Source organism: Sorghum bicolor, chromosome 2, assembly GCF_000003195.3.
Source record: "Sorghum bicolor cultivar BTx623 chromosome 2, Sorghum_bicolor_NCBIv3, whole genome shotgun sequence".
Lineage (NCBI taxonomy): Eukaryota > Viridiplantae > Streptophyta > Magnoliopsida > Poales > Poaceae > Sorghum > Sorghum bicolor.
The window spans coordinates 77,199,193-77,220,973 of NC_012871.2; the positions used below are offsets into that span (position 1 = coordinate 77,199,193).

Consider the following 21,781-nt stretch of genomic DNA (forward strand, 5'->3'; position numbering starts at 1 on the left):
TCGTGCTCGAGCGGCACGGCTCCGCTGCTGGCCGGTGCTTGTCCTTGGTTGAGGCTGAGGACGGAGAGTAGGGCGGAGAGTAGAGATGTAAGGTCGTCATCATACTTCTAATCTGGGCCGTCTAATCTGTATGACATATGCTGTGAGTCGTTGATCTTGTAGGTGGGATTTGCTTGGAGAAGATTTCAATTATAGTAGAGATTATTATATATAGATAGATACTCATCATGACATAGAGAGCACTCAACTCACTCACAAGAGTAGTAGTACTGTTACTATGGAGGATGAGGCATCATCATCAGCGAGGAAGCCCAAGAGGCCGCGCGTGGCCCCGGCGGCGGCGGCGGCGGCCGCGGCCTGGGAGCCTCATTTCACGTACCTCCCTATCGCCGACGCCCTCAAGCAGCGTCCCCGCGCCCGGGTCTGCCTCTTCGCCGTCGTCGCTGAGATCGGCGCCGCCTTCCACAGCTCCGGCACGGGTGAGCCGAGCGAGCCTCACTCCCCTCCCCTCCCCTCTCCTCTCCTTCCGCGCACCCCGCACCTTCCTCTACCCTTTCCTTTCCTCCGGATTTCCATTTTACCAGTTCGCGCTTTCTGCTTAACCTGTTGCAGCATGTATATTCTTCGCTCTCATTTCTTCACCTAGGGTTTCCTATCGATCCCAAATGTTGCGGAAATTTCCGTTGTCATTTTTGCTGTCAATGAAATTAGATAATAACCATATATGTTTGGAATCTGATTTCTTCACCTAGGGGCTAGGGTTATATTTGCAATCTGACTTGTCGATTAGGTTTACTTCTCTGCTCAAATGCTGCTCGCTTATTGTGGGGGGACACATGCTTTAGCTTGTCATGAAGCATTATGCGTTGAGACTTGAGAGGGACCTTCTGCTGTCGTGTTCATTGCCATGCCTCACTTTTCATCCCTTGGTCATGTCTATGTTTTTTGCAGATTTCACTGTTACGCTGAGGATTGTGGATGAATCGCGCAAGGCTGGAATATCTGCAACATTCTTTGCTCAAGAACCTGACCTATTGCCCTGTGTTAAGTCAAATGGAGATGTGATCAGTCTCCGTGACGTCATGGTACACCATCAAACTCTATTTAATTATGCCATTTGTCACTGGGTGTTTCTCAAGAACCTTTTTATATGTGTTGTTGTTTAAGCCTATTTTCTTTTCTCATCATTTTGGAAATTTTAGTGACACTTTTGGCAGCACCTAGTTCATGTCTACTTTGATCTGCAGGTAAAGTGTTATCTTGAGGAGTTCTTTATTGCAGTTGACAAAAGGCTTTCTTCGTTCGCGCTGTTTGAAAGCAAAGTATCTGCTGAGTGCAGCCCATATCAGACTTCTAAGAATTATCATGGCAGCAAACATGACAAAGAACGTTTAACCCAGTTGAGAACCTGGCTTCCTCTAGGTGACTCCCTAGTCGATAATTACTTTTGATAATTTATTTGGTCCATCCATCTGCATGATATTTCCTGTGGTGTCTTAATCATGCTCATTCCACTCCAATTTTATGTGTCAATAAATAAAATATCATGGTGGTGAACATGTTATTATCCAAATGAGAAGCCAGCCTAACTATCGTACTTGTGGGACTGAAAGGCTACTTCAGTTTCCGATTTCTTGGTCCCACCAATTAGCACGATTCACTTGAATTTATGTAGGATCAAACAGTATACTGTAGCCATTCTATTTATGAACTCTTCTTACCCAAAGGAGTTAAGTATTTTATTATGAATTATGAGTATAACAGAACTTGCACTATCTCATTTTAGCCCTTAGTTAAGGTCGGTCTCTGCCTGCCTTTCGATCATGACACAACAAAAGTTTGAACTTTATTGTCTAGAATTGTTCCTATTTTGTTAGATTGTCAGCTTCTTGCAGTGAACTCATGTTACTTTCTAACTACCTGCTCTCCCGATAGGTGATTGGTATATGCTATTCTGTTTCTTTAGGATATATATATATATATATATATATACCTTTTACTATAGCATATATTCTGCGTCTATCTTCGTCTCCCTGCAGATATTCATGAAATACTTAACTACTATGTCCCTAACAATTCTTTTAACATCTGTTTCTATCTAACTACTTTGCACCACAGGTCTGAAAGATTTCGGTCTGAAAGATCTCGAATTGCAGTTGAGGAGTTTAAAGTCTGATTCTACTTTTGATCTTGTATGCAAGGTTAGTTCTTTATTCAACCATATTGAAACTCGAGACTTATTTTGGATTCAGGGAATGCTCAAAAATATTTCTCTGCCTTTTTGTAGGTTTTGCATGTCCTTAAACATAAAGACAAATGGATATTTTATGTTTGGGATGGAACTGATACCCCTGCAGCTGAGTTTCAGGCAATGTAGGATTGTCGGTTTTTCAATGTTTATTTATTTTTTTTCTATTTTTTCAGCAATAACTAAGAAAAACATCTATGCAATATAGGATGGTGCTCTAGTGTTTTTGCAATATTGTTGCAGATTTTAATCTTTATTTGGTTGTTCTTATATGGTGCACTGAACTTAAGCATAGTTAATGAAAAGAAAATAAGTCTTATCTTAGAAAAAAGCATTTGCTGACGTCAGTCATGTCACTATTTTCACCTAATTGACCTTTTCTTTTTGGTGCCTCTCTGCTATTGATTGGTGAACATATAGTTCGGATGCTGAGGCAGTTGCATCACCCGCTCTACCCAGGGAGCTTTTATGCACAATGCCATGTATTGGTACTGTTCTGAGGATTTTTTCAGACAGGCCTGTCAATAAAGCATCACACATGCAACAGGGTACTTATTGGGCCAGGTTCTGCAACATTACTTGCAAGCGAGAGTTTGGCATTTGGAAAGGCGTTTTCTTGAAGCGTAGTAGAGTTCGCCTTTTATCTCATGAAGATGGTAGCGTTGTTGATCGCCTGAAGTAATCTTCTTTTCTGATGAATTTTAATGTTCTTTGGACATTATATAAGTAAACTTTACCAATTACATGAACACCTCCAGGATGTATGACAGCCGCAACGCCAACAAAGTTCTCCACCAGCCGATGGGAAGCTTCCCCTCTAATGTTGCTGGTATAGAGCATTGCTCCTCTGAATCACTGATGAACATATTATGTTTCATCGTTCATATCATGAATTTAGCTACTGTTTCAGCATTTAATCGATTAAAATAGCAATGTTTAAGTTGCTCATCGGTCCTTATCTTCATTGTTATCTGAATAAGTGTATACTATAGCATTCCACCGTTATATTTGCATATGAAGTTGTGCATAAAAACAAACCTCAGTATTTTTCTGGTGTGCTATGTATATATGGAGATCTAAATGAAACACGTGATGATCTTGTCAAAGTGCTTGTTTATATGTATTGTATTGATGAAGTGTTGCATAAAGTTGTAATGCATTTTTGCTGCCATCTGTTGCCCACAAAGGCTTGCCTCATGACAATTTGTTATCAGTTTTGTCAGATGAATATGAGGAAGAAGGTTACTCAACGTTGATGGAGTCTTTAACTCATCCTGAGGTATTGCTTCTTTCCCATTTTTCTCCAGTTATTTATTAGTTATATTTCTGTTTCCGATTTGGTCTAATATTATCCAACACCCCTAAGAACATGCGAGCATGTTTACTTTGAGTTGTATCCCAGTGATTTATCTCTCCCTTCTCATGAGAAAACTATATATTTTGCTTCCCTAGTTAGTAACACAGAACTGTGCGTGTTCTGAACTCTGGCTCTAAAGCTAACCAGCTTCAATATCTCCTTTTTCTTTTGTGCTAGGTGACTCACAAAGTGAAAACCTTGGTCCGTGTTGTGGCATTTTATCCTTGTGAAGCTTATGAGCTCCATTTGCTTTTACGTTCGAATTATGACTATTCTATTCGGTTGACTCTTGAGGATCCTACAGCGAGAATTGATGCGTACGTCCACAAGCAGAATTTGGTAATATGTTACTAAATTACTCTTATGCTTGATTTCCTTGCCTACAGACCAGCCCAGTTGTTCACATTGATTACCACTGAAAAAAAAAATCAGTGTTGGTGGTAAAAAAGTTATGGGTGCTTAAAAGTCTTGCTGAGTTAGGTGATCATGTCTTCATCTAAATCCTTGGCAGGTCCAATTCTTCGGTGATTCTCTGACAGAAGTGGTGGTCATGAAAAAGCTGAACAAGCTACTCGGCATCCCAGAGTCAGAGGACGGTGATGAAGTTGTCCCAATGTCCTGGAATTCACCTTGGATATGGTGTGTCATGTCATCATACTATTGCGAAAAAACCGATCCCTGGGGCAGTAGAAGGTACCGAATCGTTGACACAACGATCAGGGATTGAGTGTAGTATTTTGTATGTGTTGCTAGCCTACTTATATAGTAAGTATTTTGGAGAGGAGGGGGGAGGTGTTGGCATTATAGCCTTACGAACATCTTGTAAGGATGCAGGGCGACATGCTATAGTTGTAGCCTACTACTGCAGTGTTATTGCCTCATGTAATGTTGCAGTGCCGTCGTTCCGTGGCCATATGCTTTTGTACAGTCAGTGAATTATTCTATCCAGAACACTGGTGGCACCGTGGCATTCTGTATGTGCCAACTGTGAACATGCACTCTAGATTATCTTAATCTCAAGAACCTCTTATTTTATTGTTCGGCGCCTTACAGTTCTTTGGGTTTCTATATATGGATGGATATGTTTCTTGTGAATTTTCTGCACTTCGATATTGCTATGTTGCAGTTTCAGTTTCATCAGAAGCTTGCGATGGACTTCTCAAGTAAAAGAGACCTGCTGTTGGGCCAGGTCGACCATAACCCATTTGTGCTGTGGGCCGCCGTAACCATCCAATTCTATCTATTTTTAAAATACATCCATCTAATTCTAGTGCTAATAATAAAATTATGTACGAAGGCAATAAGCACATCTGTTTCAGTCCAATTCTATCTTTTCTTTTTGATGAATGAATCAGTAGTCCGTGCTTACAAAACTCAGTAGCCGTCGGCCCTTGTACATTCCACATTCGCTGGTCGTTTTCCCTTTTTAGCATGAAAACGGCAGGTGCTCTGCCTTTGCATTATAAGCAACTGTGGTGAAAACATACAGCAAATTACACGGACTGGACTTTAGAGATCCAAGAAGAAACAAACAAAAAAAAAACACTGCACACCAGCTGCAGTCCGGTGTGGTTCTACTTCTACCTATACGTCAGTTATTTACATGAATATGTTCATGCGCATATAGCAGCAAGATGTCTCGTTGGATTAGCCTGCTACCTCCGCTGGCGTCTGCCTTTTATCGTCCAAGACTCTTCTACAGCGCTTTTTACAGACAGCATAGATCACGAATCACTTGGGTATGCTTTCTGTCAGTCCTTATGTTGTCCGGCCCAATCATGGCAGACCACCAGTGTTTGATTCTTATGCTTGTTATGTTTTGATTGATCATTGGGAGGTTGAGCTTTTGAGCTAATATTGACCAGACCATACAAGAGGACGAACGATTTTGGGCTTTTCAGCCACCATGTGCTCTGGCGATTCAGCTTCTGTTCTGCATATCTGACAGACAGGGTTTGCCTAGCCTCCTCGAATGTTCGCTTGTCTAAAAAACCATAGCAGTGTTCGCTGATTTGTTGTGAGAGAAAAAAACACTGCTGAATGGCTGACAGATTCAGCAGATAAGTTCAAGTGAACAGATACAAACTGCAAAGCAACCCAGATGAGTAGATGATGATGATCTCCATCCAGTTCCAACCTAGCAAAAGTGTACGGTTAGCACAGGCATGGAACGGAGCAACAGAGCGCAGCACCAATGCAAAGCAATAGCTTTTTCACTGCAACAATTAACACCACGCATCCACAGACCACAATCTGCAGCCAGCAACGGCGAGAGGGGCGAGCAACTACTGCAGACAGAGCAGAGCATGGTTTGTTCATTCACATTTCAAAGCATCCAAGTACAGACCGTTAATTAGACGCCCTAGAGAGCTTCACTATGAACATATATGGCCGCCCGGCCCATGGTCTCCTCATCAGAAACTGGCGGAATTCGTTCGCCGGAGGTGGTGGTGCTGCTGCTTCCTCTCCGGTTGCGGCAATGGCAGCCGCTCGTGCTGCTCCGGTGGTGGCTCCAGTGGTTCCAACATCTGCACCACACCCAAACCAAGCACATTGTCAGCTGCCAGCATCTACAGACAGAAGCCTCTCTTTCGTTCTTATGTTACCCCCTCTATCCATGAATGAACCATGATACATCCAAAGAAGCTACCATGTCACTGACAATCAGCATGATATAAGACTACCACTACCAGAATGGATGGAACTCAATGTACAGCATTAGAAGTACGTACTAGGTGACAAACTCTTGGAATGGAACTGTGGATGGATGGAGCTATCTAAGGAATGCACATGCTCTTCATTGGGCTCCATTTTTTTTGTCTCATCAAGCTGAAATTTGGAATGTTGTGACAGCTTAAACTTTTTGTTTAAAAAAAAAAGCCACAACTGCCATTGCCTGCCCTATAAGAGCGCATTAGACAGGTCCGTACACTGCAAATGCATAAATGATTTGCAACAAGATGCTAGAATATAGGACTACGTGATCGTCCACAATCCCCGTTTATATATATATATATATATAAAGGCAAGCCAAAATGGTCCACAGCTGGTACTACAATTTTAGCTCATCTTTCTAGACTAGGAACTAGAGACTTCGTTTGGCCGAATCGGTGAGACCATTTTTAGCCCCCTCCACTAAGCATCCATAGCAAGTTTAAGCCTACATCTTGTCTTGTGTAAACAAACACTGAAACAAGGTGCAGTATCTTCCTACCACTTTTGTCTGGACTAGAAAATGACTCACTTTCAGTTTCATCAGAGAGAGAAAGAGAGGGAGAGTTTTTGCAGGCCTGAATGAATCCATCCACCAAGAAAGAGCTCTGCTGGTGAAGTGCTCAAAAGAAACTGCTGAATGGAACCCATGGAGGCAGAGACAAGGGAGGGAGGGACCACTTCACTTTGAGAGAATAATGATATTTACCTTGAGCTTCCTGAGACGCTCGTTCTCCTCCTCCAGCCGGGCGATCTTGTTCTCCAGCTCGTTGGTGTACGCCTGCAGAGGAGGACACCTTAGCAGCTTAGAGAAGGAAATCCATGGAGATGGAGCTTAAAAATCTTGTGCAGGGACTAGGGGACTGGACTTTCATCCAAAAAAAAAAAACTAGGGGACTGGACTGTGGAGGAACATAAACATTCTATTCTATTGGGAGGGGTGTGGAAATGGAATGGTGGAAGTGGAAATGGAACCCCACCTGCTTCCTGGCCCGGGACCTGGCCGCGGACTCGCGGTTCTTGATCATGCGCTTCTGCCGCCGCTCCACCGTCCTCTCCACGACGCCGTCCCCGGGCACGGCCGCCGCGGCGCCGCGCTTCCGCCCGGCCACCTGCGAGTGCGAGTTGGAGAGGAAAACCCCCACCGGGCGGTCGCGGTACGCGGCGTCGAGAGCCGGGCCGGGGCCGGGGGCGGCGGCGCCGAGCTGCAGCGCGTACTGCTGCTGCGGCGGGTACTGGTGCATCCAATGCGGGGCGGTGTCGACGGCGACGCCGGCGCGGGAGAGGAAGTCCTCGAGCGTCATCTCGCCCATGGAGGGCTGGCGGGCTCCGCCGCCGCGGGCCCCGGCGCTCTGGATGTCGCGCCACACCTCGTCCACCGTCTTCTTGGCCGCGTTGGGGGCGGGGGCGGCAGGGAGCACGGTGCGCAGGAGGTCGTCGAGGTTCATGGTCCGCAGCGGCTCGCCCAGCTGCGTCTCCACCTCGGTGAGGGTGAGGCCGTAGACGGAGCCCTGCCGCGGGAGGGGGAGCGGGAGGCCGCGGCGGGCGTCGTCGCCGTGGGAGTGGGACGACATTGTCTGAACTCCCATCCAGGGGCGCCCACGTGCGATCACCTCACCTACTAGTCACCTGCACTGCACGGCTGCACCTGCAAAGAAATCAATGCGCAGCGACGGCGCAGTGGGGAGGGGAGGGCGGGCGGCGCAGGCGCAGAGATCGGAAATGGCAAGAACAGCAGGTGCTTTGGTCGACCGGAGCGTCGACAGTGGAAACAAAACCTTTGGGGGGCATATGACAAGAAAGGGAGAATCTTGCGAAGAAGGAGAGGCCTGGGGGCGTTGTGCTTGTGCTGCAGCAGCTCCTGCTACCTTTTTTTTTTACCTGAGCAAGCAAGAAGCAAGAAAGGGGGAGGGGAGGAAGATGAAGAGGAAGAGGAAGAGGAGGGACCAGATCGATGGATCAATCAGAGAAGAGGGGCAGATGGGAGCCTTAATTTTAGGATTGCCACAGCCGCAAGAGGGAGAGGAGGGTCCAAAAAGGGAAGGGGAGTGATGAAGCGAAGGCAAGAGAAGAGGAGGAAGCAGAGGAGGCAGGAGACTGACTGGGAGAGAGGAGGAGAGCCAAAGCCAAACACAAGCCAAGGTGAAATGGAGGAGAATCGAATCGAGTGCCTGCCTTCCTTTTTGCAAGGCCGATGCTCCAGGCTTTGCGCTGCATTTTTATTTATTATTATTTTCCTTTCCTTTCTTTTCTTTTTTTTGTGTGTGTGTGTGAGAGAGAGAGCGAGAGAGGAGAAAGGAGGGAGATGAACAGGGCAGCCCAGCACAAGTGAAGCGACTGAGGCGCTATGTGTTGGGCCCACCGGAGGGAGTTCATTAATGCAAAAAAGAAGTCATTTGGGGTTTTCTGCTCCAGATTTTTTCTGTTTCCTTGTTTGTTTCTTTGGGACCGCAAAGCTCAAAAGGTTTTGTTCGGTTAATCACTTTCTCAAGCGGCTTCCGGTTGAAAGGGACGAAAAAGATTTTGATTTGCATAGATTTTATTTTTTTAAAAAAAAAAGTCTTTATAATCTCTCTTTAAATCTTATCAGACCGGAAAAAGAATTAAGGGCTCATTTGATGTGGCTTCGAGAGGGCCTGTCGCCCTGTTGAAGCCTTGCAACAACTAGTAGCTCTTTTGGCTCCATTTCCTAGTTCATATTTGTAAGTCAGAACACTTTTCTTTTTGCTAAGGGCGTGTTTTGTTTCGGTTTTTTGCTAGCTTCTACAAGCCATAAGCTGAAACAAACTACAACCTAGTTTGTTGAGCAAGCTTTTGAAAAGCTAAAAAAGTTGCTTTGGAGTAAATAAACCAAAAGCTAAAAAAAACATGTTCTGATAAGCTTTTCTGGCTTTTGGTGTGCTGAAAAACATTAAAATTATGTCAACTTAGACAATTCAAACCCTAAACAGTGCCAAACAATGCAAGTGCAGATGGAGACGGTGCCCCTAGTTGCCATGCCAATCACCAAACGAGCCCTAAGAGACCCATAGCCATAGTCAATGTTAAAGTATATTGTATCCATTTGGTCGGGTAAAGAACTCGATACATGGTTAGTTCCATGAGGTTTCGTCTTTGAGTGGTTAAATGAAAGAGTTATAAGGCTAGTATTAAAAAAAGTTATATAGAACTAGTGTATATCGTAAACCTATAGGCTATCTCTATGAATGAAATGAATGTCGTAGTCTCCACCCTGCATGTAATGGAAGGGCGAGTTGTGGCTTGCTACAAGGGAGCTAGAATACCTATCCACAAGACTCTAGCAATCACATGCAATCCATACACAAAATAGACTTTTGAGACACAACTAGAGGGATAAACACGTAGAATTCATCAGTCTAGATAAAGGGTATGTTCGTTGCAGTAGAAGAAACTCTATCGGGTCCTCCATTCCATAGTTCATATCTAGGTTGTTGGAGCTGGAACATTTTTTCCTATAGTGCTGAGGGCTACTTGTTCCTCTGGTGAAAGGGGATGTTCGCTGCCAGTTCATATCTATAGTGATGAGGGCTGCTTGTTCTAGGGTTTTTTTCTGGCTTCTACCATGTAGTAGCCAAAAGCTAAAACAAAAGGCCTATTAGCTATTGAGCTAGCTTTTGAAAAGCTTGCTTATGAGAAAATAAACTAAAAGATTAAAAACACATTCTGAGAAACTATTTTTAGCTTTTGGTGTATTGAGAAGCTCAAACATTATTGAAAAACCAATAGAAAGAAACTAACATCTAGAAGCCAAAAACGAGAAAGCCAACTTTTGAGCCAAAAGTCTCAAACTATAGCTCAAACAAATAAGCCCTAAATAGGACAAGTGTAGATGCAGCAGAGCCCCTAAGAGTCATGCCAAACAGGCTCTAAGAAAACTATATCCATAGTGAGTGTTCAAGTACATGGTTAGAAAGAAAAACTCGATACACAAGTAGTGCCATGAGGTTTCTTTGAGATGGTGAAATGAAAGACGTATGAGTCTAATATCCCGGGGAGAAACAATTATAAAACTAATGTATACAATAGTTATATATTGATGGTCATAAAATCTATCGGCGATCACCATGAAATGAAATGAATGTGATGGTCTCCGCTAACATATAATGGAAGGATGAGTTATAGTTCGCTACAAGTGGGCTAGAACACACCTATCCAGAGACTTTGGCAATCACATGGGATCCATACACACACAACCACAGGGATAGGCACGTTAGGTTCATCAGTCCAGAGAAAATAATCCAAAAGCATAGTGTCAAACCATGGTAGATTTTCCACTTGCTCTTGTTCCATGAACAGAAGGACGCATGATCTTTAGAGACAGTGCTAGTCTGTAGAAACCAGCAGCTTTTGCGGTTGGACAGAGAGATAACAGATGGACGCTGCTGGCTGACGCAGTGACGCTGAGCTCCTGTGGCCGTGCTTGACGTCCCATGCTACTAAAGGAGCAGCAGAATAGTCAAATGACTATTACCGATAAGGATAGATCTGACATAATCCGCCTAAAAGCTTGGTGTATTTTTCTATGGTAAAAATAATTTTTTGAGCAAATTAACTGATTGGTTGAAGGGTATATTCTCTCTAATGACTGGTCTGTTTCACCTCTCATCTCTCAGCAGGGGGTCCAATGGATGAACTGTTGAATGGGCGGGCGCTGTCAAAACTGCTGCCATGATGGGAGAAAAGCTCGATCGTTTTTTTTTTACCTTTCTTTCCCACCAAGAAATTAAATTCACTCGTCTACCGAATCTTCTTTTTCTCCCCCGGCCCCTTTTTCTTTTTGTCGAGGGTATCAGTAAGGGGTACCCTCAGCGATGCGCATTACGAGATTGCCCGTACGCGGGTCGAGACCTTCAATTCGACGCTCTAATCTCACGTATGCGCCGCCATCGACGGCCGCAGCCTCGAAGACGGAAATAGCGTCGAGCGAATCGAACAGGCGTCGAGCGCTGGTTACCGTCGAATACGGAACAGACTCGTGCGAACCGGGGGGCGTCGAGCGCGAGGGCGCCATCCGCCACCTGACGCGCGCACGCGGGCCGGAGCATTAAATGCGCCCGATGCTTCCCCACCTAACGAACAGGTCACGGGAGGCGTGATAGGGAACAGGCTTCCGTCCCATCAATCTTTTTGCAGCCTTCCTACCGAACGACCCGGAGCGTGTCGGGACACAGGAAATAAGGATGGAGTGTCTAATCGGGACACCCTCGAGACACCCAAGATCAGCGTTCCAGATATCAGCATATTACGCGGCGTCCGACCCTCGACCGAGCAGGGTTCCTTCCCAGGGACAAGTTGGGCGTCGACTGACAACACCACAGCTACCCCGCCGGATTCGCCGCCATATCGTACAAGCATGCGACCCCAGAACCAGTGCAAGGCGGCGCGCAGGGCAGAACGCAGGAGCACGCGCAATCATCGCCGGGCTATCAAGATGGGACGGCTCGAGGCCAGGCTGTACGGAAACCTCGAGTAGGTCGGCGCTCCATGCGGCTATCGACCCCTACTCTAACGTCTACACATGTACCCTATGTCTCTCCTTGGAGCTATAAAAGGAGGGACTCAGGAATAGAAGGGAGAGATGACACTACGACACAAGGCCACGCTCATACGTAGTAGAGCTTGACACTTCAAACCACGCTTGTATTCACCCCTGTACAAGCACTTAGGTGCAAGATAATACAAACTCTCCCCACCCCGCTGGACGTAGGGCCTTCTCTTGCCCGAACCAGGATAAATCTCTGTGTTTTCTTGCATCACCATCCGGGAAAGGGAGCACGCATACAAATTTACTCGTTGGTGTGACCCCCGGGGGAATACACCGACACTTTTCTTTTACGGCTTTCAATGCATATTGTTTCTTTTGCAGTCACTCGTGTGCAATTCCTAGTGAAATGCTGGGCATGGAATCGTTGTGGCCAAAAAAAACAGCCCGGATTCCCTAAGAAAAAAAAAAGCAAAAAAGAAACAGGAGCATTTATGTAAAGGAGGTGGAGCATTTTCATGACAATGCATGATTATGCAGGAGCAATGAAATTGATCAGACAGGGAATACATTTGTACCACTACCACAAACATGAATATTCCTTATGTTTCCATTAGCAAATAACTGAAATAAGACACCTGGCTAAATATCTACTATATATATACTGCTAACGGAAATATATATGGCACTGAATAATGTGCTGTACGTCTCCAACATTATCAAGGAGAAAAAAAAAGGCCCTGAACAAGTGATTTTAATGAAGGAGCATCAGACTGAAGTCCCTCGGTGTCATTACACGTAGTCGCGGAATATCCATATCCTTTTCGCCGGCAGCATATATATAGGTAGATAGATAAATAGATCTATTGTGGTTTCTGAATTTATTAATTCATCGGTTTCCGTTGTATGAAACAGCATCACCTTTAGAGTGAAGAATCACACATCGTACTAGCTGCCGCGCTGGCCCAATGAGAGGCTAAGCAGATGCACTAAGAAAGGTGATTAAGCCTCTCTTGTAAGCAAAATTTGGGGACAAGCTTATCTGCTAATGATGGTAATCATTGCATATATCTTTCAACCAAAGTTATCCCCAGGCACGCGTCATGAAAATAAAAAAGAGACGAATATTACTAAGCAAGCAATGCAAGTTCCTTCAGTGAAAAAAATGAAGGAAAGCTTACTATTACTAAGGCCTCAATTGAGTCTCCACGTTAATTATATTGTCAATAGACTCGCTAGGAGAAATTATAAATCCAAGAAACTCTCACAATTATCAAAGACATATGATCTTTAATTTGTAGAGGCTAGTCATCGTCCCTATATAATTTGTATCAAATCCATAAAATTAAAAATTTAGAAATTGAAATTTTAGATTCATGGCCGCATAGGACCCGTTTGGTTGAGGGAGTTAAACTTTAACTCTCATCACATCGAATGTTTAGACACATGTATGGAGTGCTAAATATAGACTATTTACTAAACGAAAAACATAGCTAGAGAATACATATAGATCACCGCAACTGGATAGTGACAACATCCTATTAATTATGCCTATTATATTATTATAGATAAAATGAACTTATTAAGGGCACTCACAATGCAAGACTCTATCACAGAGTCCAAGACACTTAATTACATATTATTTATGGTATTTTGCTGATGTGGCAGCATATTTATTGAAGAAAGAGGTAGAAAAAATAAGACTCCAAGTCTTATTTAGACTCTAAGTCCACATTATTCGAGATAATAAATAACTTTAGACTCTATGATAGAGTCTGCATTGTGAGTGCCCTAATACGAGTAGTTGATTTTATAGTATTAGTGAGCTAGGGACATTAAATATACCAGTAAGTAATGGTGCTTTTGTCCTGACTAGAGTATGGATTGATGGAGTGATCGATGGGTGCACACAAGTGTAATGTGTTGGTGCAGATATTTTGCAAGCAAGAAAGCGATGGAGAGACAAGAGTGGGACATGCATGGTACGAGAAGACCAATAGCGCCCACCGAATCTGTTTCTTCCTTTTGGGATTGGGATTATTGGGAGTGCATGAGGAACTCAACAGTCCAGGCCGCCGGCCAGTTTGCATGCATTGTGTGAAGTGAGTGAGATGAGCCCACTGCCCACACAACACAAAGGCCTTGTTTAGTTCCCAAAAAATTTCAAGATTTCTCGTCACATCGAATCTTGCGGCACATGCATGGAGTATTAAATTTAGATAAAAACAAAAAGTAATTACACAGTTTGTCTGTAAATCGCAAGATGAATCTTTTAATTCTAATTAGTCTATGATTAGATAATATTTGGCAAAGACAAACGAAAGTGTTACAATACACAAAATCCAAAATTTTTTCCAACTAAACAAGACGAAAGCCTGGCTGCCTGCTGGCTGGGGCTGCATGCTACCTCCTGCTGCTCGATCGATCCAACTCGATCTCCTCCAAGGACAAATTCAGAGAAGAGCGAGCGAAACTGAAACTTGCATTGGGTGGCCCATGCATCCGAAAGCAGGCTTCTCATCGTCGTCTGTCCTGGAGGCTGTAGCGACGATTATTGGAGCATGCATGCAGTGTAGTACTACAGCCGAGCTTAGGCCTTGTTTATAGTTCTCAAAATATTTTGTAAAATTTTTCACATTCTTCATCATATCGAATCTGGCAGCATATACATGAAGTAGATAAAATAAAGAACTAATTACATAGTTTATATGTAATTTGCGAGACGAATCTTTTGAGCCTAGTTAGTATATGATTGGACAATATTTATCAAATACAAACGAAAGTGCTACTATTCATATTTTGCAAAAAAAAAATGAAAATAAACAAAGCAAGTACGTAGCTAGATGGAGTACAGTAACTCCTATTATTGTTATTGACCTTTCCCCCTAGTCTTTGCCCTTTGGGTTGGGCCACGCCAATGGGCCCCTCATGCTTGCTGCTTGAAAGCTTGAAGCTTGAAGCATGCATGAGATGAGATGCAGGCCGGGCTGCTGCATGCGGTCATCCATCATAGTAGGGTACAAGTTTAACAGTGCCAATAATGACAATGAACAGCTGCAGTTAGCTGATGTTACAGCAGCTCTAGCAGGAGTACTTACTACTGTAGGAGTACGTCAATGCAAGTAGCTAGCGAGGCGCCATAATAATTCAGGTCCGTCCGGTGTTGCAAAAGCAAACAAAACACATGCATGATGCGTGCCATGGTTGCTAGCTACCAACGAGGCCACGATACTTCATTCAGACAATCATTGATCTACTAAGTACAGTACTAGAAATGCAGTTGGATAAAGATGAAGATTAACCAGCATGAATGCATGATGATAAACGTTAGGAGCCAGAGCACACAGCAACCACTGTCGGCAACTGCAAGGCTGCCAGGTGCCAGCCCAGCAGCTGTGCAACGAGAGGCTGCTGCGGCGGGGTCGGGGTGCGGGCGGCGGAGGCCCGGTGGCCGAGAGACAGTCGCAGTCGCAGGTGGCACGCGCTCCTGCAAAGCAGATCTGCTCGCTGATGCTGCAGCCAATACCGCTAGTACGAGTATACTCTCCGTACTTTTTCAAAACGGTAGCAGCAGCAGCAACGACGCTTGAGCTTCAGCAGCAGCCGTGGCCACCTGTCAGTCAAGCATTCGAGGCAGCTTGTTTTGCCCTTTTGGGAACTCCAGCCAAGCAGATGCTCGCTCGGCGCTTTGGCAAAAAAGGGCCACCACATCTTCATGTACTACTAGTTGATGGAATGAACTTGTTTAAGCACTCACTCACTAACCAGGGGGACAGCGAAATCCGGTCGACCCCTAAACAAATGGGAAGCATCAACCTTTTATATACTCCTAGTCAGCACTCAGTAGTGTAATTTCTGCCTGTATTGGGTTGAATTGCTGGCAGTGAGCTAGTGACCATACATTTTTCTTTGTTTTACTCGTACTACATAGTATGTAGTATCTACTACCTCTCTTCTAAAAAAACACAATTCTATTCTTTGTTAAATTCTAAAGGTTGACCAAACATATAGGTAAAACGTAAATGTTTATCATATCAAATAAGTATCCTACCAAAATATATCTCATGAATAAACCTGAAAGTGGATTATGATCCACGTCCACTAAAATTGATCTACACGTTGAGGAACCTGTCCAATCCAAACCAAATACATTTTCAAAATATTCAACCCAATCTATTCAGCCCAATCCAGTCCAATCCAATCACCCAACAGCTTGCATGTCGAACACCTTGCACGAAGAGGTCGAAGCCAAACCTGAGGAGGACGGCATGGGCGTGGATGCTCATGTCGGCGCGGAGCGCGGACAGGTCCGCGCAAGTCTTGGCGACGGAAGCGCCCAGGGGCATCATCATGCGCGGGCACCGCCACCATCTCGCCATTCCGCAACCCCCTCTCACTTCTCCAACGCGCCAATCATCAACGATGATGCCATTGCCAAAAGCTTCTGTCGCCATCCCGATCTCCCTACTCCAGCCATCTCGGGTCCAGCCTCCATTTCTTCTTCATCAGCATCGCAGTATCACAACGAGACCTCGACACCACTTCCTGGTGTCGATCCGTGCACATGGCGCCGTCTCCCGAGCCTTGTCGGAGCTCCAACGTCGCCCGTGCGCCTTTGGCCATGGTCGTCTGCCATCAGGTTGCCCCATCGACAAGAATTCGACGGCTAGGCTTGCTGTGGGCCCCTCTGCCACCTCCAGCACTCACCGGTGCTCCGCAATCGCTAGAGCTACACCCCTACATCATCCCCGGCCGATCTTCGCACGGGTCAAGATGCCCAACAGTTTTTTTGATATCCAGTCCAATCCAATGGGGGTCCTGTGGTAGCAGATATCTGCATCCAGACATCTTCCATTTCAATCCAAAATGGGTTAAGCTTGTTTGGACTGTGGATGATCCAAGTCCGCTTCTAGGTCTACTCATATCATAAATATCAATGTCTACCATACTATAGTTGGTCAAACTCAAGAGATTTCAATTAGATACTGCACTAAGTTGTACTCAAGAGTACTCTTTTCTTGAATGGAGGGGAGTACAATAATGCTTTATGCTTAGAGCTTGTTCACTCATGCTCTCACAACAAATTAGCGAATAATACTGGCCCAGTCATATGCATCCAAGCTTAACACAAGGGTCCGCCAGCATGCATGGACTCGTGTCTCCTGCTGCTCATGTGATGCCAAAGCTAAGCCATATGCATGCGCCCCAGAATAAAAGCCTACCAATCTTTTTCGCCCCAACTTTTGTGAAAGCTCTCGACTCTTTCAGCTAGGCGTAGCGTAGGAGCCTCCCTCGAGAGTTACATTTTCTATTAGTGAGGTGGCACAGTACAATGATGCGCTCGCGAAAAAAAGAGACAGTACAATGATGCAACATCACTAATCACTATAGTTACCATGCTCGCTCGTGTACCGTTATAGCCATTAGCTAGCTGCAGCTTCATTTGATTTAATTTCCACCTTCAGCTTCCAAGCGGTTTGGTTCTATTTGTCCCTTCAAGACTCAATATTGGTTTTCAAACTAACATGGATTTTTGCCACGTCGGCTACCAGCATCGTCACAATTTAACCATGCTAGATCAAGTATAATAAAACCATGGGTATCCTCTATTTTAGTATACTTTATACCGAGGCGAATCGGAGAAGAGAGAGGAGAAATTGGTTGTAAGTTTATAGCCAACTCATACACAACAACCAACAAACTTTATAAGAGAAAAATTGGATAATAGATAAACCAACTACTATATGAGTGAGCTAAAAAGTGAGATGCAATAGAGGGTTATATTATTAACTTTGCTCTTATTGGTAGCCACGTCAAAGGGCCTTATCATTTACTCACTCCATCCCAAAATAAGTATATTTCAAAAAAATGTTGAAAAGACCAATCATACTATAAAAATTATATGGGATGAAGGGACCTAGTTAAAATGCTAGCTAATTGTTAGCTAGGGAATCCAAAGCTATCTTACTAGCTATCCTAACTATACTTGTAAATTAGATAAAAAAAAACTATACTTGTAGATACCATTCCAGAGATCATTCTAGCTTTTGGTTTGGCAGGTAGTATATGCGAGTCGGCCAATACGGTCTACCATTTCGAACTCTAATGAAATAGTGGTTTGTATAAATTTCATATAAGTAACTGTATATTTAAATATAACTTTAGCCATAATAACTCTAAAAATACATGAAGTTGTGTTTATGATTCAATAGATGCATACAATGGAACATCAAATGAGAGGTTACTTGATTTTTTTGGCTAGCATCTGTATGACCAGAATGACCACTATTTGCCGGAATGATTAACGGTACGAGATATATCAGCCTTTCCGTCGTGTAACTGACACATAATGGATACTTTTGGTCCTAACACAACTAATATATATCCGTCTATCCCAAAAAGAATACAAGTTCTAATAAAGTGTCATATTTTAGGATCTTATAAGTTTGACCAATTATAAATAAAAATAACTAATATTTATGATATTAAATATATATCATTAGATTAAGTACGAAATATATTATTATTATAATATGCATAATAAATATCATTAAATAATTATTGAATATTTTTACAATAATCTTATGTAGAGATACAAATGTTGCTAATATGTTTATAAACTTAGTTAAATTTTAAAAAGTTAATCTGCACAAAATCCTAGATGACTTTCTTTTTTTATTAGGATAGTATGTTCGTTTATTTGAAAAGTCATGACTGAAAGTATTATTTGGTAATTTGTTGTGAGAGAAAAAACACTCTAGCAGACCTTTATTGTTCAAAAATGTTGCATGGTTGCACATGCCCCTCATGCTACTTTTCCATCCAGAGACTAGCAAAAGGCGAGTAAAAAAATGACGAAGCAAAGGCTCGCTGGCAGATACGCTCCCTGCCAATCACAACTCCCGCCGCGCCACAACACCTTTGGCAGATCACTCGTAGCACTAAATTTTTAATTTTTTTATCCTCTTCTTCCGTACAGTGGCATTTACATTTGAAACTGCACGATAGTACTGGACCAAAAATTCATGATTCTTCAGCAGTGTATCCGCCTTTGAATTTGGCTTTCGTATATATAAGTATTGCTGTTTGCAAAAAAGAGTGGACGCACTCATGGCTGCCTGATCTCACTGAGCTTGACTTCCACAGAGGGCAAAGACTATGAAGAGTGGAGCCTTAGCAAATACTGATAACCTCTTTTTGAAACGAAAGAACAAGTCACAACTTGGCATAGAAATATAGGTCTCGTTGCTAGATTGGAGAGAGTATGCTGCAATATTGAGGGAGGGGTGATAGGCCGGTCAAGAATTCAAGTTCCAATGCATGTACTCGACATATCCCTTTGTCTGCCTAGGTAGGGTAAGTTTCCTCCCTTTTATATGATAAAAAAATACTCCACTGGCCTCCAACCTGGCTTGGCTTGAGGGTGTACATAAACTTTCAAAATGCTTATAAAAGACATGTCTTAAACTTATTAATCGTGTCACCATAATGTGAGTTAATCCAATTGCATGGCACACTAATTGTACAAAGACTCAAACTTTGGTTAGACTTCATATGATCTTAATAAGTTTAAAAACATAGATGTACATCATATACTCTTATAAAGCTAAACCCCACTAGATGAATTCTCTCTTCATGCAAGGTGTCCACATCATTCCCCACTAAGTCCATGTCATCCCATATTAATTACAAAAAATGACCATGTCATCTATATCATGTAAAATGCTTTAAATCTTTAATCTATTAACTTACATGTCATGTACATAAACTATTTGTTTCATCACCGATTCCTCTATAATATAACTAAATATTAGTTTTTCTTCTATTAATTTAGCAAATTTTTACCTGATCTAATACAATAAAATACATGCAAGTCAAGTTCATACACATGTATACATATACAATATACTGAATACCATATAGTAATGCTATGTATTAATGTATATAATAATTTATTTTTAATAAAATCCCGCAACAACGCGCAGGGAATTCACCTAGTTATGATAGTTTAAGAATCTAGATGGCACCTCGAGCCTCATATACTCTTATAAAGCTAAGCCCTACTAGATGAATTATCTCTTCATGCAAGGTGTCCATATCATTCCCTAATAAGTAACCCACTAAATGTTCTATCTCTTCATGCAAGGTGTCCACATCATTCCCCACTAAGTCCATGTCATCCCATTTTAATTATAAAAAATGACCATGTCATCTATATCATGTAAAATGCTTTAAATTTTTAATCTATTAACTTACAAGTCATGTACATACACTATTTGTTTCATCACCGATTTCTCTATAATGTAACTAAATTTTAAGTTTTCTTCTATTAATTTAGCAAATTTTTACCTGATCTAATACAATAAAATACATGCAAGTCAAATTCATACACATGTATACATATATAATATACTGAATACCATATAATAATGCTATGTATATAATAATTTATTTTTAAGAAAATCCCGCAACAACGCGCGGGGAATTCACCTAGTTATGATAGATTAAGGATCTAGATGGCACCTCGAGCCAAAATTAAGGACCGGCTGGTAATGCATTTTACTCATTTTAGGGTAAAAAAGATGAGAATTTTTACAATGGTTGTTGAAAAATGGACGGCTCACGAGAGCCTATCCGATGGCTAAAAAGACAAAGGAACCAATTGGAGAGGCACCAAATCGGTACTAAATGGTGGGACCATATGCACTAAGTGCATCTTAAAATTGGTGGGATGAACCCGGTGGAATAATTTTATTTTCGAGATTTCTTTAGGTAATTAAGGGTAGAATGGTAAATATATAATAGAGAAATAATGTCTGAATAGTATAGGGATGACTGGATTAGTATGTTTGTCACATGTATTTCTCTAATCACCACACCAAGTTACGAACTCTAGCCACTTGTCTCTCTTTTCTCCGTTCTTAGATACTAGGTGTTGCGGCGGCGCCGGCTGCCAAGGCGAGGGCGAGCCGAGGCTTGGGCTGCGGGGCGAGATCAGGCCTGGCTGTGTCCATGCTCCCGTTTTTAGACAGCGGCGGCGGCCGTCCTCGCTGCCGAAGGGTGTGGATGGCGAGGTGCCGCAGGAGGACAAGGCCACGACGCGCGATGGCGAGGGCAAGGTGGCTGCGGCACTGCATGAGGGCGATGGCAGACTGCCGGTGGCGGTGGCGGCGACTGAGGGAGGGTGACGACAGATGCGCGATGGTGAGGGCGAGGGCGAGGCGGCGGCGATTGAGAGTGCAAGGGTAGGGCGGCAGCCTCGCGTCCTTCTGGTTTAGTGACCTCTGGGCGAGTGCGTCCAGGTTCGCATGTGTGTGGGTGCTGGCAAGGGATTGTTGGGGAGAGGAGGCACAATTACCGTATTGATCTTCTACTTATAAATTAATTAGAGCTAATAAATTATTTAGGAACCAAGAGAAACCTAGAAAGACCCCAACCACCTTAAAAGAGCTCAAAAAAGATACCACTCCAAAGACATAGTGAGAAGGGGTAGGTGGGATTTACTAAGTTTAACCCAAGGGGAGACATTGTCAATTTTGTATGAGGTAATAATAGAGTAGTTTATCCAGTTTCTAGACTCTTGCTTAGCCAAGGGTAGACACTCCATCTCGAGAGCTACGAGGAGGACGAGGAATTGAATAGGATATATATATAGATTAATTAATTAATAATATTAATAATAGTACATAAAAAGCCGGCTCGTCAGGGAACACCATGTCCGGATTTGAGAGATCCACATAACTCATGACCGTCATCATCGCACACCCACTGGATGTATCATTAACAACGCAGACGATTATCATGCCTGGTAAGACGAGTTGCCCGGCAGTTTGATGTGCACCATTTTATTTCCAAATTGCTCCAATTTATATTTTGAAAAAAAAAAATAATCTCAATATATACCTAGTGCAATGTTGTAAATGTTTGGGCAGTGATTTACCAGAATTAATCCATTTATATA

General features: G+C 43.1%; 2 protein-coding genes across 4 annotated transcripts; one reads left to right on the top strand and one right to left on the bottom strand.

The window, feature by feature from the left end:
* Positions 233 to 4,640, top strand: LOC8084964 (protection of telomeres protein 1b). 2 transcript variants are annotated; one of them, XM_002461205.2, is made up of 10 exons: positions 233 to 479; positions 952 to 1,085; positions 1,248 to 1,422; positions 2,119 to 2,201; positions 2,288 to 2,373; positions 2,669 to 2,926; positions 3,007 to 3,077; positions 3,463 to 3,527; positions 3,783 to 3,944; positions 4,117 to 4,640. In XM_002461205.2, exons 1-10 carry the CDS (start codon positions 278 to 280, stop codon positions 4,330 to 4,332), a joined length of 1,452 nt encoding a protein of 483 aa, XP_002461250.2. In that variant the 5' UTR covers positions 233 to 277; the 3' UTR covers positions 4,333 to 4,640. The 2 variants fall into 2 exon arrangements, with proteins under 2 accessions (XP_002461250.2, XP_021309724.1); XM_021454049.1 differs by having other exon boundaries at positions 3,472 to 3,527.
* Positions 5,621 to 8,605, bottom strand: LOC8084966 (ABSCISIC ACID-INSENSITIVE 5-like protein 3). 2 transcript variants are annotated; one of them, XM_021454050.1, is made up of 4 exons: positions 7,298 to 8,605; positions 7,027 to 7,098; positions 6,338 to 6,434; positions 5,621 to 6,133 (listed from the first exon to the last, which is right to left on the bottom strand). In XM_021454050.1, the coding sequence occupies exons 1-4, from the start codon at positions 7,904 to 7,906 to the stop codon at positions 5,955 to 5,957; spliced, it is 957 nt and encodes a 318-aa protein (XP_021309725.1). In that variant the 5' UTR covers positions 7,907 to 8,605; the 3' UTR covers positions 5,621 to 5,954. The 2 variants fall into 2 exon arrangements, with proteins under 2 accessions (XP_021309725.1, XP_002463425.2); XM_002463380.2 differs by lacking the exon at positions 6,338 to 6,434 and having other exon boundaries at positions 7,298 to 8,594.